General features: G+C 36.2%; 2 protein-coding genes across 4 annotated transcripts; both read left to right on the top strand.

Moving 5' to 3' along the window:
- The first annotated feature begins 164 nt into the window (after positions 1–164).
- slc52a2 (solute carrier family 52 member 2) lies at positions 165–10,712 on the top strand. 2 transcript variants are annotated; one of them, XM_082185643.1, is made up of 5 exons: positions 224–379; positions 6,625–6,762; positions 6,870–7,722; positions 8,575–8,698; positions 9,361–10,712. In XM_082185643.1, exons 2-5 carry the CDS (start codon positions 6,633–6,635, stop codon positions 9,568–9,570), a joined length of 1,317 nt encoding a protein of 438 aa, XP_082041769.1. In that variant the 5' UTR covers positions 224–379; positions 6,625–6,632; the 3' UTR covers positions 9,571–10,712. The 2 variants fall into 2 exon arrangements, with proteins under 2 accessions (XP_082041768.1, XP_082041769.1); XM_082185642.1 differs by lacking the exons at positions 6,625–6,762; positions 6,870–7,722; positions 8,575–8,698; positions 9,361–10,712 and adding exons at positions 1,402–1,517; positions 2,379–5,239 and having other exon boundaries at positions 165–379.
- A 2,906-nt stretch (positions 10,713–13,618) lies between these two features.
- slc52a3-2a (solute carrier family 52 member 3-2a) lies at positions 13,619–22,435 on the top strand. 2 transcript variants are annotated; one of them, XM_082185647.1, is made up of 4 exons: positions 13,619–13,731; positions 18,338–19,399; positions 21,081–21,204; positions 21,309–22,435. In XM_082185647.1, the coding sequence occupies exons 2-4, from the start codon at positions 18,381–18,383 to the stop codon at positions 21,516–21,518; spliced, it is 1,353 nt and encodes a 450-aa protein (XP_082041773.1). In that variant the 5' UTR covers positions 13,619–13,731; positions 18,338–18,380; the 3' UTR covers positions 21,519–22,435. The 2 variants fall into 2 exon arrangements, with proteins under 2 accessions (XP_082041773.1, XP_082041774.1); XM_082185648.1 differs by lacking the exon at positions 13,619–13,731 and adding an exon at positions 16,573–16,972.
- The last annotated feature ends 1,668 nt before the right edge of the window (positions 22,436–24,103 follow it).

The raw sequence follows: 24,103 nt of genomic DNA, 5'->3' as shown, positions 1-24,103 counted from the left end.
ATAGTTTTTAAAGCTTTAAGGAGTTACACAATGTATACGAACTGTTCGAAATAATCAATTCGCAATTTCGCGCAATTTTATTTATGTAACATAGCCGTTTTATCCAAAGTATGGAAGGGGTATATCCACTGATCTATATAGAATGACATTATATAGATCAGTGGGTATATCCAATCAGCGACTCCTCATATGCACACGTGACTTGACAGTGACGTCCATGGTGTAGAGTGGACGCTCCTCCGTTTACATAAAAGTTATTACCAAAACGGAACCCCCCACTCTTTCTACATGCTGTAAAGGGTCCAAAGAGAAAAACGCGCTACACAAAACACATACATCTACTACAAAGCAAATAGTACCGCTGCAGCACAATACATTGGTGAGTACATTTTGAAATTTCTCACTTAAGCAGTACTATTGTTGTCTATTGAAAATGCATTGTCCTTGGTACATTTTTGTGAATGCTTATTAGTTTTAAACATGTTTACTAAATAACGTTGTTTAAAAATGTTATCAATGGCAATCTTCCACAGAAATACCAATTCAACACAAACGGCATGTTTTCAAACTTCACGATACGGTGCATTCTCGCGCGCTAAGGAGAACAAACCACGAAGAATGAAAACATATTCTAGTTTTCAGCCCCAGTGCTTATGATTTTTTGACTAGTAAAACCAAAACAATCAAAATGTATATTTAGTCAATAATATCAGGATGTCGATAATACGTCCCTCCCCCCCTGCCCTTTATTTATATAAATACAAAAAGCAGTCACGTGAGCAAATGTGGCGTGAACATTATGTTCCTTGATTATTTAAGGATAACTTACCAATAACTCGCCCAGTTGATAGTGTGTGACCTTGATTTATGCTAGTAAAGTTAGCAGTGATGCAACTGAACTTTTGCACCATTCTTTTACTACTATTTTTGTTCCATGAGCAACTGGTAATTTTCATAACCAATGTATTTCCAAGGAAACCACAGATACTATAGTTATTATAAATATTATCACGACGACTGTAAAATAATGGTGAAATAATTAATATGCAATGTAAAAATAGCATTAGATAGCACTGGTTAATAGCAAGTTACCATGAACTTACCATGTTACCATAGTATCTTTATAATATATTGTATACCAAATGTTTTGTAAATCTAAGGACTGAAAAGGCGGAAGATGATTGTTTAATTTGTTCAGTTGAAAATGATTAGAACCCTGTACCAATAGGAAAATTATGGTCTCAGACAGGTACTCCTGTTGTAACTCCTGGTACTCCTGTTATAAAAAAAATATATAAAAAAAACCTGAGGAATAATATTTGTTGCACGGTTAAGATTAGCTGTGGACTACCATGCTCTGGTCGTTATTACTAAAACATTTATCTGGCCTTTATTTGGAAGTGTGCTCACCGGATGGTTTAAAAAACAAGCCAAGCCACTTTGATGTTCAACAATGGAGGATCTGCAAGACTTTGGTTCCTCTAGTGCGAGTGCAATGACCATTGCTGCTGAGCTCAGTGAGTACCAATTTTTTGTCTTGTTTTTTGATGACTTGCAATCAAAAAGAAATCTGCCTTTTTTTGCCATTTTCTATACATAATATATATATATGGGTCATGACAAATAAAGCTTAAAAAAAAGGTGTTTTTAAAAATCTCAACTGATTTAATGCATATTTTTGAGTCATGTACAGTTTGTTTAAACAAGTTTCAGTTTTTAGATAACATTTCAAAGTGTTTAAATTCGTTTTCTGTTTTTTTTTACTTTTTATGTCAGGCGGTACAACCAAATAGTTGTATGTATATATACTGTAGTTGTACCACCTGACATGGAAAGTGTACCAACCTCCCCATACTTGAAATTAGCATATATATTTTACCAGTATTTGAGAAAGCTCTACAAATCTTTTCACTCTGCCACAAGGATCAGTTGGGGTCCTCTGGAATGCATTATCAGGTTTACTGCTATTACCATGTCAATTCTTAATAAAAGAGCCATATTTGCAGCTGTGCCACCCTGACATTTGTGAATATAAAAATTGCTGGGAAATTTTTCAATTAACTCAGCTTTAAAACTACTGATATTTATAAAATTAGTTTTTTAGTATTTAGTTTAAAATGTTTTATTATCAAGACACCATTTTAAATCGTTTTTTTAGTCTGTTCATTTGTTCAGACAGTTAAACCACCTGACATTCTGGGGGTTTAAGATGACAAAGCATAAAATAATATGTATTATTTAAATATACTAAAAATGAATTCAATCTAAATTAACAAACTATCAAATAATTTTAAATAAAATAATGCACTTGGACATAAAAATAGGCAGGTCATGTAATTTATCCCTATAATATAGTTTTGTTGTTTTATGTTTTACAGAGGATGATTTTTACTCCAAGCTTGTTGACGACTATCTTGGTGCTCATTACGGAGAACTGTTGGAGCTGGATGAAAAGCCCTGGAAAAACCGCATGTTGGTCCAGATTGGGCTGATGAGAGAGGAGCAAGATCTTTCATGGGTTGATTTAATACAATGGCTCCAAAAGATTATCCCAATGTTTCAGTCGGCTGATTTCCAAAGCCTGATTGAGAGAAACACCACGACAGCTTTAAGCTTAACTGGAGATGCCAGAGAAAATTTTCTTGAGTCGGATGTCAACTTCGAATTTGTTGGACCTATATGTGATAGTATTGGAATCGGAAGAAGAGATTTACTTGAAATGTCAGATTTTTCTGATCGTGCAAAATTAACTGGTCTCACAAACGGCCTAATTCTCGAATTAACTAACTTTATTACACGAGAGAAATTAGACCCGGTCGTCTTAGTTTCCTGGATTCGTAACTTTGAGCCTTTATTTTGTTATGATGGCAAGATCCAAAAAGCCTACAAGCTCCTACGAGCTAATCTCAAGAATTTCAGAATACAGTACCGCAACAATCAGAGGAGCCGAAAGCGGAGCCGTGGATTGCTGGATGAGTTTCTTCAGAGTCCATTTGATCTTGCTCCTGAAGGGGATGCAGATGATATTGAATACAGAAGGGTGGCAATGATCAAAGCACATCTAAGGAAGAAACGCAGCATTTCCGTGCATAAACCTACCACTGCAGTCAAGAAGGAAGATGAACCCTTTGATATTTTGCAGACAGATGCCACTGTAAAAACTCAATTTCAGCGTGAACCAAAGCAAATTCCTCATGTGATCAATGTAAAAAGGGAACAGAGATCACAAAGTCATCAAACATTGATACAGTCACTAGAAAATGGGGAAGAAGACCCAAGAAGTGACACGGGCGACAATGTAACGCTTCTTGATATCTCTGTGCTGTCTTGGCAAAAGATTGCAGACGTGTGTGGAGGAAAGAACGAAGCTGCTAAGTTGGCTTCAATGGATCTACTTCAGAATCACTTCTCGGCAATGCTGAAGGAAGATGCCAACCTGAGATCTCTCGATGACAAAGTCAAAGAAAGCACCCATCCACTTGTGCCACCTTTGAATTTCCTGCGTTACATCTGCCAATTCCTTTTCGAACTTATTGATGTAACTGAGCAGCAAATGATGTCATTCGGAAGAGATCTCGTGAACACCACAGGTGAGAAACTGGGACGCGACAAGCACCCCAGATTTCAGAGTTTTGTCAACTTCGATGAGAGCGCAGTGGCTCGTTACATTCACACGGCTTCTGAAATTTTATGTCCAAGTGAGGAGACCAACCCAAACTACCGCAGGTACTGGCTTGCTTTTTGCCTTGAGAGAAAAAACCCTTCCAGACTACCCATTAATAGGTCGAATCGTGTCATTAACTACTTTGAGGCAGCTGCCGGACTCATTCACCATCATGAAGATGTTGTTCTTTTTGTATCTGACCTGCAGCTTCTGAATGAGAACTCAAACTCAAATATCCTGTTGGAGAGCGTCAATGCTGATGCAAACGACGAGGCTTTGCAGGTGCTGGTCTGTGTGGTTGCTATTGTCTACCTTAAAGTCTTGGGACCCTTTTGGCAGCTTCTGAAGAGTGATGGAGAATATCCTCTTTTCAGTAGGTACATCCTTTGCCTGTATGACAAGCTCTTGGAATGGTCGCAAGATGCCAGTTGCCTTTTGCAACCAGAATCTTTTGTGAATGTATTCTTACAAGTACCAATGCAAGAGGGGACTTTTGAAGGAGTGTTCAGATTTTGCCGTGCAAATGCAGAGAACCAGTACGGTACTCTCATGAGAGCTTGTTTACAGAGGATGATGAAAGCCCTCGCAGCTGTACTGGAGGACAATCTCAAAGATTTCTTACCTGGCGGTGAGTACTGCAAAGATCAGCCTAAGGATATAGCGGTTCAAATGGCAAACTGCACATTTTCACAGCTGATGGCTGATTACCCCTTCGGTCATGGGTACCCTTATGAGAAGAACAGGCCGGATAAAACCCTCAGTCAAGCCGAAGGTTGCGCTTCCAAAGAGACAGAACAAGAATCTGCTTCCCTAAAGACGACAGATGAACCTACATCACCAGCGGTCACATTATCACCTGCCAAAACCATTCAAAAGCAGCAACAAGAGTCAAAACGCTACTCCATCTTGGAAGGAGCAAATCTCAATGCTGCAAAAAAAATGAAGGTGTCTAGACTAAAGCAAAAAGCTCAGGATCACATTTATAAGAAATTGATTGTTGGAGCGGTTTCAAAATATGGCGGCCCATGTAAAAGCAAGCAAGATGTTGAACGATTGCTTGCAAAACTACAAGGTGAAAACCATGCACAAACACGAGAGGTTATTCGCTGTGAGCTGAACTACCAAAAGAGCATTTTGGGTTCCAGAGACAAAAAGCTAAATCACATAGGTTTCTCTTTGAATGACATGGTTTCTACACTGAAGGACATCTTGCCAAACGAGAGAGTTATAGTTACACCACCAGGTGAAACTGTGCTTGATGGGGAGAAAGAAACCCTGATGCAAACAACATCCTCAGACCCTCAAAGCACTGCCACTGGTCAACAAACTCAACAAAGGAATATCGATATAAAGAAAAGAAATGTTTTCGGCCCTTGTTACAGGGAGAACTTTGAGTTTATTTGATTGTGTTTTAGTGTCTAAATGACACTTGCATTAGTTTCTTGATTAAATTTTTCTGCATATGGATAAGATTTTTGCTCTCAGATGTTTTGTTATAAATAAGCTCAATCTCATATACCTAAGAGATTGCTAGACTTTTTTTTTCTATACGTATCAAAATAGTTCAATTGTTAATTTTTTTCGACATTTGTTTTTATAGAAATTGCTTTACAAAATAAAAGAGTTTTTTAGAAACCTACTTGTCCTGACTTTTATTAAACAACAATACAACTTTTACTACTACAACCAATAATGACAATCATCTTATTATTACCAATAATAAAACGGTATTACATTTATATTGTATAGCCTACTCCATATTTCAGAGTAGACTATATTTATATAATATGTATATATTATATATTTATATGTATATATTATATAAATGTATATAATTGTTTGGAATCACTATCAAACATGTACTTTTATTCACCAAGGATGCATTCAATTGAGGCAAAAGTGCAGTAAAATAATTTATAATGTTATAAATTACTTTTTCTAAATCTTTTTGAAATAAATTATGGTCTTTAAATTTTCTGTTCAGTAAAGAATCCTCCACTTGCAGTAAAGTTTTACTGACCTTAGACTGTACGTTTTACTAGACCTTAAATACTAACCAATATTGAATTTATTTTTCCTTTCCACCCTTTTTCTTTTCTTTTTTTAAGCCAGTGTTACATGTGTCTTTTTCTTTAAAACCGTTTAAAAGCCCCGCAGCATCTCATATTTCTCTGTTGTTTGGCAATACTGATCATTTAAACTGAGAAAGTTTATATATACACTTAATTTTACACACACACACACACACACACACACACACACACACACACACGCACACGCACACGCACCAAACCAAAATTTATTCCAACACCTTCAACATTTCTCACATGATCACAGTTTATTCGCTAAAGTTTAGAAAATGGTAATAAAATATGACAAGAAGTCTCACGAATAGCTGTCAGCTGTTAAATTTAAGTTCACAATTAGATAATACTAATTTAGGTCAACCAATTTACCAAGCAATGCTTAATTGTGTTCAATCTGTGGTGTAAAAAGGTTGCATTAGCCATTAAAGAAAAAAACACTTAAGCAAAACATTGTCAGGTCAAAGTGTCTGAATAATTTTTGGTCCCAAATTTTTATATGTTTTCCTGGTAGACCACTGTATGAAGAATGTTTGGGTAAAATATGTCACAATTTACTTTATTTTGCTATCCTCACTTACATAAATGAACTACAGTGTCCTGCACCCACTAGTAAAAAAAAATACAAAATTATATCTGGTGTCTGAATAATCTATGGTTTGACTGTATATTTGACTGTATTGTTTTAACACATTTGTTTTAAACAGTTTGTTTTCATATTTTAAAATTAAAATACTAAATATATATTTTATATCTTATTGCAAGTGAATACGGAGTTTAAGTGAACACTGATAATCACAAGAATTATCAATTCATTCCTATTCACCAGAAATAAGAAACGTGCAATGTTCTAACTTACCCGTGCCCTTTTCCTAGACGTATAAATGGCAGATACGTGGTGGAATCATGCCATCGTTACACACATTTTGGTGGCCCTGTTTGGAATGGGCTCATGGATCTCTGTGAACTCATTATGGGTTGAACTGCCGGTTGTTGTAGGTGTTCTACCTGAAGGTAATTTATTTGAATAAAACTTTAATGTGTCCCACAGCTGTATCTAGTAGATGCTGTATTTATTATCCTGACGACAGTAGAATTTAAAACATGTCCTTTCTTTATAGGGTGGAACTTACCAGCCTATATTTCAGTGCTGATTGCATTTGGGAATTTGGGTCCAGTGGCTGTCACTTTAACCCACCACTTTGCTCCAGGACAGCTAAATGAACGTGTGGTCATTCACATCATACAAGTGCTAGCGGTGGTTGCAGCTGCATTTCTTGCTCTCTTTTGGTCCCAGGTGGTCATGGTCGCTGGAGAGTCCAGGTCTGTCCCATTCCTGCTGCTTACTTTTATACTGGCATTTGTCTGCTGCACTTCCAATGTCACCTTCTTACCCTTCATGTTCCGTTACCCCTCGCAATACATCCGGACATTCTTCGTCGGACAGGGTCTTAGCGCACTCTTTCCCTGTGTAGTTGCTTTGGGGCAGGGTGTAGGAAAACTAGAGTGCGTTAAGACGTCCAATGGCACAGAGCCCCACTATCTCAAAGAAAACTTCCCTGCCCAAAACTTCTTCTGGTTCTTGTCCGTGATGCTGGCGTTTTCGGCCCTCTGTTTCGTGGCTCTGACATACAGAGTGGTGTCCCAGACTGCGGCAGAGGAAGTCCCGAAGACTGAGCAGGAAACAGTTAAAATGGAGGATGAGGCACACCCTTTACAAAATGGAGGTTCGCCTGTTTCTGAGGAACAAGTTGAAGTAGAAAAACAGGCACCTGTTGTGGCCTTCTGGACGTCACGCAATGTCTATCTGCTCCTGTTGTTAGGAATATCCAATGCTCTGACCAACGGCGTGCTGCCGTCAGTACAGAGTTTCTCCTGTTTGCCTTATGGCGCCATGACCTTTCACCTCTCTGTCGTCTTGGGCAACATTGCAAACCCTCTGGCCTGCTTTGTGGCCATGTTTGTCCTACTTAGGTAAGTGAGTTAATGTTCTTGTTGAGTTTTTTGGTGTACATAACAGTACTGTAAATATGTTTAGTGTTCCTGTTTTTTCAATTCTGCTCCTGTACAATTTGTCATTGAATTGTGTAATGTAAGTGTTGTTAAAGGGTTAGTTCACCCAAAAATGAAAATTACCCCATGATTTACTCACCCTCAAGTCATCCTAGGTATATATGACATTCTTCTTTCAGACAAATACAATCAGAGTTATATAAAAAAAATGTCCTTGCTCTTCCAAGCTTTATAATGGCAGTGAATGGCAGTTTATATTTTGAAGTCCATCAAAGTGCATCCATCCATCCATCATAAAATGAATCCACACGGCTCTGCAGGGGTTAATAAAGGCCTTCTGAAGTGTTCGTCTAAGAAAAATATCCATATTTAAAACTTTATCGACTAAAATAACTCGCTTCCGGCAGACAGCCGAACACATCGATTTACAGTGGAAGACTAACCCCTGACCCGACGCACAACGTAATGACGAACACATCGATTCACTTCAGAAGGCCTTTAAAACGGAGGTGTAAAAACGGGAGTGTAAAAACCTTTTTACACCCCCGCAGAGTCGTGTAGATTACTTTTATGATGGATGGATGCACTTTGATGGACTTCAAAACATAAACTGCCATTCACTCCCATTATAAAGCTTGGAAGAGCCAGGACATTTTTTTTTATATATAACTCCAATTTGTTTTCGTCTGAAAGAAGAATGTCATAAACACCTATAGCTTGAGGGTGAGAAAATCATGGGCTAATTTTCATTTTTGGGTGAACTAACCCTTTAATTTAGTTGATTTTAGAACTGAAATTAAGGTTTCATTACAGGTCCAGTGTTGGTCTTGGTATGATGTCACTAGTAGGCGGTATTTTTGCAGCCTATCTCATGGCCTTGGCAGCATTTAGCCCCTGCCCACCACTTTTAGGAAGTCAGTCTGGAGTCGCTTTAGTGGTTAGTAACTTTATCTCATTACTGGGTGGAAGAGGAACTTACCAAGAATGAATCTCTTAAAATGTTGAAAGTGCTCTTTACTAAACCACTGAAATATCATGTGCAAATACCACATGCAAAAGTGCCGGTCAACTGTTTAGTGATTCACCACACTCTGATTATTTTATCATCTGTAAAGATCTGATAAAAAAAAAAGAGTCAAGAGTAATCCTAAACCTTAAAATCTGCAAGTAAAGATAATTATTTAAAAAAGGGTAATTAAAGCAACATTATTTATATATATATATATTAATAATCTATGGAAGTCTGTGGGGCAACTGTTGTATTACTTGCTCCTTGCACTTCCATTATAAGTGCTTAATTGTTAAAGCATTTAAAACAAAAATTAAAGTGATATTTTTTAATAAAATAATAAAATAGGTAAAATAATTAATTACAATACCAACTTTGTAATATAATATTTAATATTATTTCTAATGAAATGTTTTCCAGGGTAAATGACAATGTGCCACAGATTTTTTGATTTACACACAAAAAAAGTCATTCTTGACCACAGTCACCCATTCATTTACCACACATAATACACAAACTATCTGTAAATACAGTAATTCTATGAAACTGTATCTTTTTTAATCGAAGCATGTAATACTTTTACCATTTAGATCATGTCCTGGATCATCTTCACTGGCCTGTTCTCTTACCTGAAGGTGATAGTTGGGACTCTGCTTCATGAAGCAGGACATGCAGCTCTGCTCTGGTGTGGAGTCTTCATCCAGGCTGGCTCTCTTATCGGAGCCTTTACAATGTTCCCTTTAGTCAGTGTGTACCAGGTCTTTCAGCGAGCCCAGGACTGCATTGATGTCTGCAGTTAATAATTCAACACTTGAGTTTACATTCACGCCATGCCTTTATATAGCAGGTATCGCTTCACGTGGGAATCTACGATGAAAAGAGATGGTAAAGCTGATGCCTTCACAGGACATTTCAAGTTAATGTCAATGCAAACTGAGCTGCTCTTGTTCACATAGCAAATCTTTGCGTTACCTGATGGCACATTGAGAATGTTAAGAATTTGTTATTGATACATATGAGTCACTTTGAATGTGTGTGTGAACACCTTGAACACCTTAATCTAGATTAATTGTTTTCATACACCAAGACAAGACATTTGTGGTTGGAAATCAGAGCAGGCCTGATTTTATAATAGAAAACCTCTATATCAGCATGTCAGCAAATGTTTAGCCCAGAAATCAAAGTCAGCGATCTTTAGCTACAATGTACACTATGCCCATGAGTAGACTTATACTATATGTTTAATCCGTGTAGTATGTACACAGCATTTGTTTATTATTAAGATGATCATTGTTGATGAATGCAAATCAGGTAAAACTTTTTTCAATGACTCTAAGATTAAACTGTTTTGTTGACCACAAGCGAAAAATGTGCATTGCCACATCCATGTTAATGGCTTTTTACAGTTGGATTTAGATCTAGACACACAACCTTGTCTCCCTGCTGAATATCTAGTTTTGTTTATCTGTAAAATTTTAGTTTTAATGTACACAAGTCTAAGTCGACAACATGTCAAACCTGTAATATCTGCCATGTGTGATGCTGCCATGTTTTACCTTTTTGATTTAGTTTATTTTAGATGTGAGGCCAGTATTTTAATTACGATTAATCTCATGCATTCTCCAGCTGCTGTTATCACTTATTTTATGTATGTATTATTATTTTTGAAATAAGAATTCAGATGCATTCCTGACATCTCTAATGAAAGCCTTTATTTAAAACCTGTTGTATTAATATTGCATAGTAGTATCATGCTGTGGAAACTTTGAATAGGCTATACAAATATAAAGATGTCTTCAATGACATTGGGGCTGAAAATATTATGACATCATATAACTATTATATGCTATTTTTTTTCTGTTTACTTGTTCTCATGCCATTTTTAATATGTCATTGTTATGAGGTCTCACAGCTTTGTGAATAAATGGTTCTTTCAACAACAGTGGAATGTTGTGGCTGTATGAAAACAAAGCTTATTCTGGGGCACCATATAGGCTCAAATTAGGAGGGATTTTAGCCCCCCTAAAGTTTCACCCAGCCCCCATAAAAATGTGTGATTAATCACTAAATCGTGATCGTCTCAGTCCCCTTACTGATATAAAAACGTCGGCAGGCTTCGGCTCCTTCTCCGTATTTTAGTCTGCGTTATTAGGGCCCGCGCACTGATGGTGTGAGGACCCTCTTGGAATTGCTCCGTTAATTCAGCCTGTTCTTCACTCCGCATTACGCAGCAGCGCCAGCGTCAGAAGCAGAGAAAAGGTGTGTACAATACATTTATTAATAGATTGTCATGGCATCTGCCTCTGTTTAGTTGTTTGTTATAAATGCAGTTCACGTAATATGATGGGGGAGCGATTCAAGACAGTTTATCGTCAACTGCAAAAAGTTTTGGCTACATGTTATCCCTCATCATCACACAGTTGTTTTGTTTCCTCATGCGAAAATAGAGCGCTTCACAGCAATGAAGGCAGGCATAGGCTACTTTAGAAAAAGATCACAATGCCATTTTATTTCATTTTTAATTTAGCAATAATAATAATAATACTTTCTAGACCTTCGAGACTTTGTGACTTTTTCTACACGTGGTATAGATCTGCTTCGTACTTCAGTATAGGCTAACTAAAATGTGACATGATATTCATTTTATAATAAATCCAAAAGCAAAACACGTGAAGAAAACTTAAATTTAAGTTTTCATGTGAAAAGTGTTTTCCACCAGGTGACCGAAAACATGGCACGTTTTGAATGATGTAGATTGTTTATTTTGCTGCACAAATGTAGAGTTAAAAATAGTTTATAATAGTGTGTGTGTGTGTGTGTGTGTGACCTATTTGATTTGATTTCATCCTACTATATAATGATCCAGCTGCTGATTGTGACATACATTTATTAGCAGTAAAGGCAATTGTTGTTTTGATGAAACTTTGAATTACAGATTCATGTGCTGTTTTTTTTTTTAAATAAACAGAAAATACGAGAGAAAAAAGAAAAGAAAAAGGAATGATTTAATAGGCTACTGGACAGAATAAACATATTGCCAATCTAGTAATATATGGTTTGTCTATGTTCTTAATAAATATTATTGACTATTAACTAATTATTTAAAATGATTTATAATGAAATCAGTATTGGGGGATTGATTTCATATTGCCACAGTCACACACCATTTGGACTTTGTTTATTCAGTTTGCACCATCTTCCTGAATTGAACTGATTGTCATGGTTATTGACTGGATTTCGCCATTTAGTTCAGGTGTGTCGTTAATTATCCTTGTTTGCATATACTTAAGTTCCTTTGTTTCTGTTCATTGTTGTCGAGTCACGTTACCTGTGTTGAAAGCTGTTCTCTGATTGGATTTACCTGCCTGTAGATTTATTAAAGATTACCTTTGACTTCATCACCGTGTTTGTATATGGCATCTACAAATGTCAGTCCTTGTTATGACACAAATAGATTAGAACCTACTGTATTGTTCATGCATATCCTACTGTACAAATAATACACTATATTGCCAAAAGTATTGGGACATCCCTCCAAATCATTGAATTCAGGTGTTGCAATCACTTCCATGGCAACAGTTGTATAAAATCAAGCACCTAAGCATGCAGACTGCTTCTACAAACATTTGTGAAAGATTGGATCGCTCTCAGGAGCTCAGTGAATTCAAGCGTGGTGCCGTGATAGGCGGCCACCTGTGCAATAAGTCCATTTGTGAAATTTCTTCACTACTAAATATTCCACCGTCAACTGTTAGTGGTATTATAACAAAGTGGAAGTAATTGGGAACAACAGCAACTCAGCCACAGTGGTTGGCCTTCAGATTAGCTCAAGAACAGTGCGTAGAGAGCTTCATGGAATGGGTTTCCCATGGCTGAGCAGCAGCATCCAAGCCTTACATCTACCAAGTACAATGCAAAGCGTCGGATGCAGTGGTGTAAAGCACGCCACCACTGGACTCTAGAGCAGTGGAGACGTGTTCTCTGGAGTGACGAATCACGCTTCTCTGACTGGCAATCCGATGGACGAGTCTGGGTTTGGCGGTTGCCAGGAGAACGATGCTTACTTGACTGCATTGTGCCAAAATAAAGTAGAGGAATTGGATGTCATTAAAGTTCATCTGCATGTAAAGGCAGGTGTCCCAAAACTTTTGGCAATATAGTTCATATTACATCATTTTTTCTAAATCATACCGTCATTGGGGGCTGAGCCCCCCTAATGTTGAAATCCTAGAATCTTCCTATTCGGTCTTCCTGATTACTTTACTTTTCTGTGTGTCCATGCATGTGTTTAGTCAATTAACCATGATCATTTATTACAGCAGTTGTTTTAGTTGTTAATGTTGGTGTCAGTAGGTTCATAGAAAAGTATGGATGATACGTTTATAAAAAAAAAATCTGTTATTAACATTATTTGGAAAATGTACGTCAATAATTGTGTTAACAACACTAAATAAATTATTTTAAACAAATATTTTATATAAACTATAAAAAGCTTAATTATAAATTATGTAACACTACTCTAGACCACACTATGTATTTTTCAACAATATTCAGCACTTTTTTTAAGTCACCTTTTTAGTACACTATTGCACAACATGGTGGTCATAGTTAAACTTTTACTGAAGCTGAGATTGGTCTGTCTATCAAAGGCACATTGTGTTTTACATTTGCTGTCAGAATTCATGCAAGAAAACAGCTCTCAGCAATTACTGATGATGCTACAGTACACATATACTATTGCATTTTTATAAAACGTATGATTTAGGTTTTTCTGACTTTCATACTTCCATTGTATATCATCTACAAATTACACATTATCCCGTTATCCGTTTCCTTAATAAAACATCAACAGACCAGTGCCATGGTTGGCTAGAATGGGCACACCCACTCATGCAGAGGATATAAGACACATTTCTCTCATTGTACAGGACTTTGTGTCCATATGATCAGCCTCAGATCATGTGAGTACCTGTCAGATTTTGCATGTTATTATGAACTTTTTTCATAACTTTTTTCTCTAATTTACTTTATTCATTGCTACATACTACTTTCTGTTAATTTTACATTCCCATAAGTTAATATAACATTATTTATTATTCAATTAAAATGAACTTCTCAAATGTTGCAGGCTATGTAGTTTATTCAGTATCAGTATAATCAGTATAAAAGAATAACTTCTCTATATGCTGCATAATTAATGGACCATTGCATTTACTATATGTAGCCTATGTTACATCTGATATTTTACCTGATAAATATTTGTTGCTTATGACAATCAATAATAATCACAATAAAGTTTTGTATAGCCTAGTTGCACTGTCATTTATGTGAATTGTATGGAACTTGTTTAATTGACTCTCTTTAGTTGGACTCTAAGTTTAGTTTTGTTCCCATTGTTCCTGTGATCTGTCTTCCTGTGTTTAGTTCCTGTTTCCTTTGTTTTTATTGCCTACCTTGTTAGTTTTTTTACCATAGTAACTAATATCCTTCACCTGTCCCTGGGACCTTGTGATCCCTGCATATTTATACCCTTGTGTTCCAGTCGTGTTTTGTCAGTCGTTGTTCCTGTATGTGTGTGTTCTAAGTTGTTGCGGTCCAGCTTTCTGTTTGGATTATGTTCCTGATTCCCTTGTGTGGATTATAGTTCTGTTCCAGGACTGGATTATCTGTGACTGTTTGTGTTTTTTTAATAAACTGTGCATGCTTTAGGATTCTCGCCTCTCCTCGAATCAAAGTAAACAGAATGTCAATATTGACTATGTCCCAACTACACACACACACACACACACACACAGTCTGGTTTACTATCTTTGTGGGGACTCTCCATAGACTTAATGGTTTTTATACTGTACAAACAGTATATTCTATCTCCTTACACTAACCCTACCCCTAAACCTACCCATCACAGAACACTTTCTGCATTTTTACATTTCCAAAAAAACCTCATTCTGTATGATTTATAAGCTTGTTTACCCATGGGGACCTCTATTTAGGTCCCCACTGTGACACGAGTCCCCATGAGTCTGTGTGCATTCAGGTTGAAGTCCCCACCGGGATAGAAAAACAGGTACACACACACACACACACACACACACACACACACACACACACACACACACACACACACACACACACACACACACAAACAATTATCATGAATTTTGATAAATGAGTGACCGAATATTGTTCTGCTGTAACTAAATTACCTACTCGCTAACTCAGCGATGGACACAGACCTAATAATTTAGCCAAATACTCAAACCACAATGACCAAAAACAGCATAACGATGAGTTCCAAAATGACAAATAAACTAAGAGCCACAATACAGTAACAACAAATAAGTAGCCTAGCACTGCACTTTCTGCATAATTTAATCATGTCTTGGAGCAGATAGGATGTCCAATTATCACCTTGTTATTAGGGCTGGGCGATATGGCTGAAAACTGTATCACGATATAAGTGTTTCATATCGGTCGATATCGATAATTATTGAATTTTTTTATAACATATTTAAAATAAGGACCAGTCCAGGAGACAAATATATTACATTTAAAGATTTTTTATTTTAAATTTAACCTACCTCTGATTATAATCCCATCAGTTAAAAAGGCAGAAATGTCAACACGACCATGGAAAACTCAAAAGTCTAAAATCACAATGAACACTTAACAATTATCTCTTAACATTAAGGTGCAAAATTAAAGAATACGTAAGAAATGCTTTATAAAGGGGTGGGCGATATGGCAAAAATATAATATTACGATTTCTTTCTATAAATTATATAAATCTATTTCTTTCTATTTTCTATAAATTATACATTGATACTTATTAAAGCTATTAATAAAGTTATTAGTCAAGAGCAGTGAGTGATTTTCTCTTTACATTTTGTTGTTTTATTAACATTAAAGGGATAGTTCTCCTAAAAATTCTAATTTTCATAATTTACTCTCTCACGTTGTTTTAAACTCGAATAAGTTTCTTTCTTCTGTTGAAAATAAAAGTTATTTGGAAGAATGTGGGTAACCAAACAGTTGATGTACCCCAGTGACTTCCATAGTATATTTTTCCTCCTATGGAAGTCAATGGGGACCAGCTACTGTTTGGATACCCACATTCTTCAAAATATTGATATTAGAAAATATTAGAAGGCAATTAATACAGGTTTGGAACAACATTAGAGTGCGTAAATAATGAGATAATTTTTATTTTTGGGTGAACTATCCCTTTAAGGACAAGCGGCAGCGTGTTTACTATTACTACTGTCTCTTTAAGAGCTGCGCGCGACGCGTCTATTATACACGCATTTGACAAGCAGATTTTCTCTCAATTTTCTCAAGTTTGCTTTCACTTTAGACATCACCGACTAGTTTATGTAAACCTTGTGTGTATAACAGTATTAGCAAAATAAGACTCGAAAGATAACTTAGTATTCAGGCGCTGGTAGACAGGCTTTTAGTGCATGTGAGCTTCACATGTATGCGCTGAGAAACTAGCTAGAACAGCGCATAAGCACGCGAATAACAGAAAAACTGACGACGGTCTTGCATAATCTGCAGACGACATTGGTCTGACTACGGTCAGACTTTAAGTCAGGCGAGCTGACTTTTTCTGTTTTATCTAGTTACTAGAGAGTGAGTGCCTTTGTTCATGCAATCAAACTTGCTTTGCTGGTTTCTTCCAACGAAAAAAATAAATAAATAATTATCGAACGTTTTATCGAACGCATTTTTTATTGATATTGATTACGTGTCTATCGCGATACATATCGTTATCGTTTTATCGCCCAGCCCTACTTGTTATCATCCACAGACTACACACAAGTGCTAAAGTTCAACAGAACATGGAATGAATGATGGAAAGTTTACTTTGCGGATATTAAAACGCTTACTGTGTTCAATGCACTTTTGACATTGCTTATTCATTCATTAGGATAATAATGTTTTCTCAAAAGTAATCTGGCCAATAAATGCAAACACTTTCGACAAAAAGATGCAAGAATCTGTTTTTAAGAGGGTTGTGTTTATAATCGTTGCATATATTTATATTTGTTTATGTTTTAAAATACTTTTGAAGTGAATATATTCCGTTTTTCCCCCACATTGATGTAGCCTACCTTATTTTCCTTTGTTTTAGCTTCTGTTCACTTTTGATCAAAGTTCTGTCCATTTTTTGCAGACCAATTTTGTTGCACTAAATAAAAGGTAGTCCTATTCATAGTTACATGGCTGACATGAAATTGAATGCTCAAATTTCCTTATACATTCATGCACATTTTAAAGTTTCCATACATATGTGTACTGTATATTGTTTTAATGCTATTTCTATGACAGTTTTGGACCACTGTGGCCCAAACCCACCTAGAAACCTACAAACCTCCTGCTATAACTGCACTCTGATTTGTACTTTGATAGCCCTTCTTCCTGACTTTGTTCTTAAAATACATTGGCATAGCATCAAAGTGTTAGTTAGACAATGCTCCAGTCGCTGTTTGGATGTTACTGATTAACTTCACTTTAGCAGATGATTCTTGTCCGAAATGAAAGTGAACTCAATGAAGGGTCAATCCGCCTGGAGTGCCCTTAGATTAAATGTTTTGTTTGAGGGCATAATGATGAATCTTTCTGACATTACAGCTGAAAGAACTTATCTGTACCAAATTTCAAATTTAAAGATGAACCGTGTAATTCTCCTCCACTAGTGGCACCAAGTGGAGTGGTAAAAATAATTGCTTTCGTTATTGAATGAGATTCTGTTGGTTAAAGGAATGGTTCACCCAAAAATGAATCCAAACCTGTATGAACTTCTTTCTTCTGTACACAAAAATAATGTCAGTAACCAAACAGTTGTTGGGCCCCATTGACTTCCATAGTATGTTTCTTTTCCATACTGCTCCCATAATTCCACCGAAATTACCCAGAACAATTTGTCCCAGGAGCTTTTTTTCCCCTCAGACCTGTTGCTGTCTGCGTTTCCACCCCGGTCTAAAATACCGTGAAGATTAGGCAAATAGTCCGGTGACGTAGGACTGCACGCTACTTTATAGTTCCCGCTGGATTTCATCCTATGAATTTAAGATTAATTAAGCCTGAACCTCATTGTCGGTCCATTGTTGTATTTTTTTAAACTCCACTGTTGATTTGAATAGCAAACAACTGTTACTGCACGCACCACAACAGATGGTGGTTAAAATAAAATGCTCAACCAATCAAAATGCGGCATTTTCAGCACCAAAGTCCCACCCCTGAAAGTTCCTGAACTTTGAAAAAGTACTACCTTGCTAGCAGGGACTTTTGGAGGGGGAAATATTTACCTGGAACTTCATTTAGACCCTGGTTCAAGGAGTACCATCCCAAAGTCCCTAGTTCCTGGGGAAAGTTCCTGCGGTGGAAACGTGGCTTATGAAAGTCAATGGGGCCCAACATCTATTTGGTTACCCAGAATCTTGGAAATATATATTGTTTTGTGTTCAGCAGAAGAAATAAATTCATACAGGTTTGGAACAACTTGAGAGTGAGTAAATAATGACATTATTTGGTTACTAACTGTATCATTTTTCTTTCCTGAAGACATTTAGGTTATGAATTCTGAGGGATACTGATCTAAATCATCATGGCCATGTCCATCCTCACCCATGTTTTGGCCAGTCTGTTTGGCATGGGCTCCTGGGTCACCATCTGTGGTGTGTGGGTGGAGCTTCCTTTAATCGTTCCACATGTACCGGAGGGCTGGTACCTTCCCTCCTACCTCTCTGTTATTGTCCAAATTGCCAACATCGGCCCTCTGTTTATCACATTAATGCACCGCTTCCGCCCAGGAACTCTCAACGAGACAGCGGTTATTTATTTTATTGTTGGTTTTGGGATACTGGCCAGCTTCTTCCTGGCTTTCTTCTGGAGTGAGACGGTAGCAGTACGAGGTGTGGAGTGCAGCCTTCCTCTCCTGCTCCTCATCTTCTTCATCTCCATAGTGGACTGCACTTCTTCTGTGACGTTCCTTCCCTTCATGGCGCAGCTCAAGGCGGAGTATCTCATGACTTATTATATAGGGGAAGGCCTGAGCGGTCTTGTCCCAGCTTTAATGGCGATGGTTCAGGGTGTAGGTGTGATGGAATGTGTAAATGCATCTCAAATCCTCAGATCCAATGAAACGCATCTTAATGAGTCAGAAAGAGACGCTAACTACCTCGTGCCTCACTACCAACCAGCTAACTTTTCTGTTGAAGCTTATTTTTTCTTCCTGGCTGCTATGATGGTGGTTTGTTTAGTGGCGTTCTTACTTTTGAACTACCATCCAGCTGTGGCTCGAGAGCACTCCAATAACACAAATGGAAATCGAGACCATACATCCCTCAGGAAAAACAAGAGATCTGAACAAAAGCCAATGATGCGTTCTCAAAAGATTATTGAGAAGCCCAGGAGCACGTTTGGGACCGGGAGGTACACGTGGACACAAGTAGTGTACATCTACATTATCCTAGCATGGGTAAACGCTCTGACCAATACTGGCTTGCCGTCAGTGCAGTCGTACGCATGTTTACCATATGGAGATCAGGCCTATCATTGGTCAGCCACTATGGCGAATGTTGCCAATCCTATAGCTTGCTTCATCACCATGTTTTACACTCAAAGGTGAGCTACATCTTGAAAAACAATGATTTCATAGGTTGAAATGTGATTTCTTTGTTCTTTTAAACAATATCTGATTATATATTGTAGCTCTACAATATTGTATCATGCTTTTTACAAGGCTACTTCCCACACAAATATGTGCACATGAAATAATGATGAAAGTTTAAATCAGGTTTAAAATCAAGTTTTCAACATTGACATTAGAATGATGATTTCTGAAGGATCATGTGACACTTAAGACTGGAGTAAGCTTTGCCATAACAGGAATTGATTTTCAAATATACAAAAAATTAAAACAAACTTGGATGTTGGCTTGAGAAAGGCTAAAAGTTTGAAATATAGACAGGCAGACAGATAGTTAACTTAATTATTATTATTTTTTCAATTTAGTTTTAATTTGATTCTAGCTCCATGCTGATTTCAATTTAAAATGATCCTAAATATGAATTTAGTCATGTTTTTAATTTGAATATTTCATCATTCTAGTATTCTCATTACAATATTACAAATAATTGAGTATAAGTTGGAAAAACAAAAAAATGTAAGGCAATCAGTTGCCTCAATTTTTAAGTTAAGAAATTAAAAGTTTAAGTAAGCAGACCTGGCAGATTTTTTATTTGTACTCAAACATTTCAAGTTAAAAACAAGTAAAATGTATGAGTACACTAATTCATACATTTAACTTAAAACTTTCATGTAACCTCAATGTGAATTTTTTTTATTTCTTAGCTAGCTATAACAAGCTAGTTCAATAAATGCTAACTTGCTAATTTGCTAACATGTTAACAATAGCAGGGAATAGCACTTGCTGTATCAGTGCAGCAATATTAAGCTTGTATCATACTTGCTCTCAAACCAAGCCTAAACTCGTAACTCTCCTAAAACCAACATGAACAGAAATTCTTCTAAATTAGCATAACAACAAATCACTACTAAATCTCCCACGTAACATTAATCTTACACACACACACACACACACACACACACACACACACACACACACACACACACACACACACACACACACACACACACACACACACACACACACACACACATTATATTACTCTTAATGTTAGCATTTACGAGTGCCATGGGCAAAGCATGCTGGGAAATAGAAATCCCAGCCCAGTTTCAGTTAAACTTAAGTTGGTCTAAATTAAAAGCAATCATTTCATAAAACTCAAAACAATGAAACTGTCAGTTAACCTAAAATATATCAGTTCTGTGAACTTGAAAGAAAAAGAAAGTACAACATTTTCATAAAAGTTAATGTGACTGAACTAATTAGTTTAATTTAAGTTTGTCCTACTCAAACCAATTCATTATTTTGAGCGTTAGGGTTTACAGTGCACCAGTTCCAATCTTTGTCAGAGGATGAAGAGTTAACAACTTTAAGTTGGCCATCACATGCTTACTCAAAAAGTGTAGTTTTCTTAGTCACATTCATACAATTTGCTAAATCAGTGATAGACAGAAATCAAAAGGTCCAGATGATGTGCCATTCTCCATTCATCCGGACTTCCGTTTGGCCTATCCTGGATGTCGATTTGCAGTAACACCAGACTCCACTTGATAGATAGATGGATGGATGGATGGATGGATAAATTTGATTTTGCACATTTTGGCTATTAACACAATTAACTAACTCTTCCTCAACTCTTTGTTACATTCTGAACAGGTCTTTAGTGCTGATGGGAGTTCTCACTTCTATTGGCTCTCTAATTGGAGTTTTCATTATGAGCATGGCTGTGTTGAGTCCCTGTCCACTGCTAGTTAATGAGACCTCTGGAGCCATCATTATTGTGAGTATTGGGGACCAATTACTTGTTTATATCTTTTACAAGAAGCGTATTTCCTTGATCTATATTGTTTCTTTTTGTATATTTAGTAATACTTTGTTTTACAGGTGTTGGCGTGGTTCTTTTTTATCTTCATCCTATCCTACGTAAAGGTGATTGTTGCTGTTATCTTGCGAGATGAAGGCCACAGCGCTCTTGTGTGGTGTGGAGCTGTAGTGCAGTTGGGCTCAATGTTGGGGGCAGTGACTATGTTTCCTTTGGTCAATGTATTTGAATTTTTCACCTCAGGTGACCCATGTAACACTAATTGTCAATGAGAAATTGGATCTGTAAATAATATTAATAATATTACACTTAATTGTTGAGCATATGTAAAATATAAATTTTCTATTAGAATTTTTGTCAGAAAAGGAAATTGTTTAAAACTAATATCAAATATTTTAATTAATGTAAAATAATCTTGCTTTCAATGCCAATTGTTTTTGCATGCTATTCAGATATGTTTATTACAATAACAATGTTTGTAAAAAAAAAAAAATTATGCTGACTTTTTTTTTTATTTGCAATGTTTGTAAAGTGTTTTATGCTGACTTTTATTATTATTATTATTATTATTTTTATTTGCTGGCTTGTCCATTTTTTTAAAAAACATCTTTAAAAAACATTAAGATGGTTTCATGAATGGGAGTACTATTTTCAATGGCAGTTTTGCCAGAATGATCAAATGTCCACTAGGAGGCAGTAACAGTCTACAGTGAATATAGTTCCTTTAGATGAGTTCTTCTCACCCATGAAGGGGGTTACTAGGGGACCTCAGTAAGCTAGTTTCGGAATGTCTTAAAATGATTATTATTTTTAATTTTTTTTATCAGTAAAATCTCACAGAATGTATAATTTAAATATAACATACATTGGATTTCTTACTATGGAGAAAAATCAGGAAGGTTTTTAATTGGTCCCCTTATATAAAGTGATCTAAAATATGTCTAATGAATTTCCCAATATAAAAATTTACTTGAGTTGCCTTTAAAATATTATAGTTGAGTTAAGTTTAAGTTATGAATTATGTCAGGAAATAAAATCCTGCAGAGAAACAACGGCAGTTATTTTGTTTTCTTTCCTTAAACAAAAATGGAACAACCTGTTAAGGCAGTAAAATTTGTTCATGATTCTACATGATTATTTAAATGTATTGACAGCCTTAGTTTCTGTTAATAAAAAAAACTTAAAACAAGCTCATCTTTTTGTCACAACTTCAACAGGAAAAGAAAGTGTGCAAAGTCATTGAATTGAGCTGATAGAATCTTAATAATCTGCAGTCATATAGATTTATTTTATTGTGCTGCAATATCACAATTTAAAGTCTTAAGTCTCCTCTATGTCTTAACTGCTGATATTCTAATACAGGGGTTTTCAAACTAGGGGTTCTGGGTGCTTGGGGGTCCACAAAAAAATTCAGAGAAAAATGTTTTAAAAATGTTTAAATAGAAAAACAGATAAAATAAAACAAAATTATTATCCTAAAATAAATAAGCAGGGGGTAATGCATTAAAGGTACTGCCAGTTATGTAATCATATAACTTTTTCCAAGTAACTAGTAATTCTTTCACGACCACTATCGTCAAATACGATTGACAATTAGCATATAGTTTGGATTGGCGGTATGGTTCTGTTCTGGGCAAGAACTCCCTGCGCATCCATGTAGCCTAGCATGGATAAGAGCAGGGAGAGCAGCAATAACCCCCCTTAGGGGAAACAGAACAGAACCAACATGAATGTATTGCAGATTTCATTAATGTCAATATTTTAATGTACAACAATTCACAGGGTAATCAGAATACCAAAGACTGGAGGAGAGGAGGAGCTGGGGATGGAGGAGGGTAATTAGCTCCTGAGAAATGCGATAGTTGCTGATAATACTGAAGGAGCTTATATGAATACAGTGATATGTCATATTCCTAAAGGTAGACGTGTATCAGCTGATGAGAGCTTGACTAACTTGACATGCCAGAATTAACGCTACGCTTGATAGTAACGCACTACTTTTAAGCAACACAAGTTTTCATGTATTGACACCTCTCCTGTCCCCATGTTGAGAGAATCAGGAGTAAGTGCAGAGTTGTGTGAACTGTGTAAACATGATGATTGTTGTAGACTCAATTTGAGCATTCATTTACTCATCTCACTTCAGCATTTTTAAAAATGAATAAAACAGTCAAATAAAAACTCATGGTATTTTTGCAATATTGCAATAATTATAATGGTAAAATAATGGTAAAAACTGCAATAATTAAATGTTAAAATGTAGGCCTATTTAATCTCACTTAATTAACATCTTTGCTGACCTTTGATGATCCAAATAAACCACACGAATAAGCAAAAATGACTTTAGTTAAACATGACATTTGTGTTTTTATTTATTGCTGAAGTGAGTGGAACTTCTGTGTCCTATTCTTCTTCAATCCAGAATGGCGGGACAGCTGAAAAGTTACTTTGAGCTGTGCCTTCTACTGTACAGGTATGAATTTGCATTTCCTTCAGCCTTATTCATTTCACTTTTAATGTGAAAGGGCCTTTACATTTACCAAAAATATATATATATATATATTTTTTTTGCTATTAAAAAAACAAACAAGCAAGCCCAACCCAGGTGAAACATTACGTAACTCATTACTTTCCATACAAAGTAGTAACGCAATTAGTTACTTTTTAGTAACGCAATATTGTAAAGCATTACTTTTAAAAATAACTTTCCCCAACACTGTAAATAAGTTACAGAATTTGACATTATTGTCGTTTTATTTTGATTTCTAATGACAGGTCTTTAATCATTAGATTGATGGCTCTTTAATTTATTAAAGTTTGTTTCTCTACAGGTTTATAGTGAGTGAAACAAATATAC

This window comes from Leuciscus leuciscus (genome assembly GCF_965113295.1).
Source record: "Leuciscus leuciscus genome assembly, chromosome: 12".
In the NCBI taxonomy this organism is placed as follows: domain Eukaryota; kingdom Metazoa; phylum Chordata; class Actinopteri; order Cypriniformes; family Leuciscidae; genus Leuciscus; species Leuciscus leuciscus.
Note: the sequence above shows the minus strand (reverse complement) of the source record. Positions and strands in the feature narration are given on the sequence as shown.

Excerpts from the sequence above, each read along its gene's own strand:
- slc52a2 (XM_082185642.1), top strand. The coding sequence starts at position 1,454 with ATGGAGGATCTGCAAGACTTTGGTTCCTCTAGTGCGAGTGCAATGACC. Across the intron at positions 1,518-2,378 it reads GACCATTGCTGCTGAGCTCA|AGGATGATTTTTACTCCAAG; the intron begins GTGAGTACCAAT and ends TATGTTTTACAG.
- slc52a3-2a (XM_082185647.1), top strand. The coding sequence starts at position 18,381 with ATGGCCATGTCCATCCTCACCCATGTTTTGGCCAGTCTGTTTGGCATG. Across the intron at positions 19,400-21,080 it reads ACCATGTTTTACACTCAAAG|GTCTTTAGTGCTGATGGGAG; the intron begins GTGAGCTACATC and ends CATTCTGAACAG. Across the intron at positions 21,205-21,308 it reads CCTCTGGAGCCATCATTATT|GTGTTGGCGTGGTTCTTTTT; the intron begins GTGAGTATTGGG and ends TTTGTTTTACAG.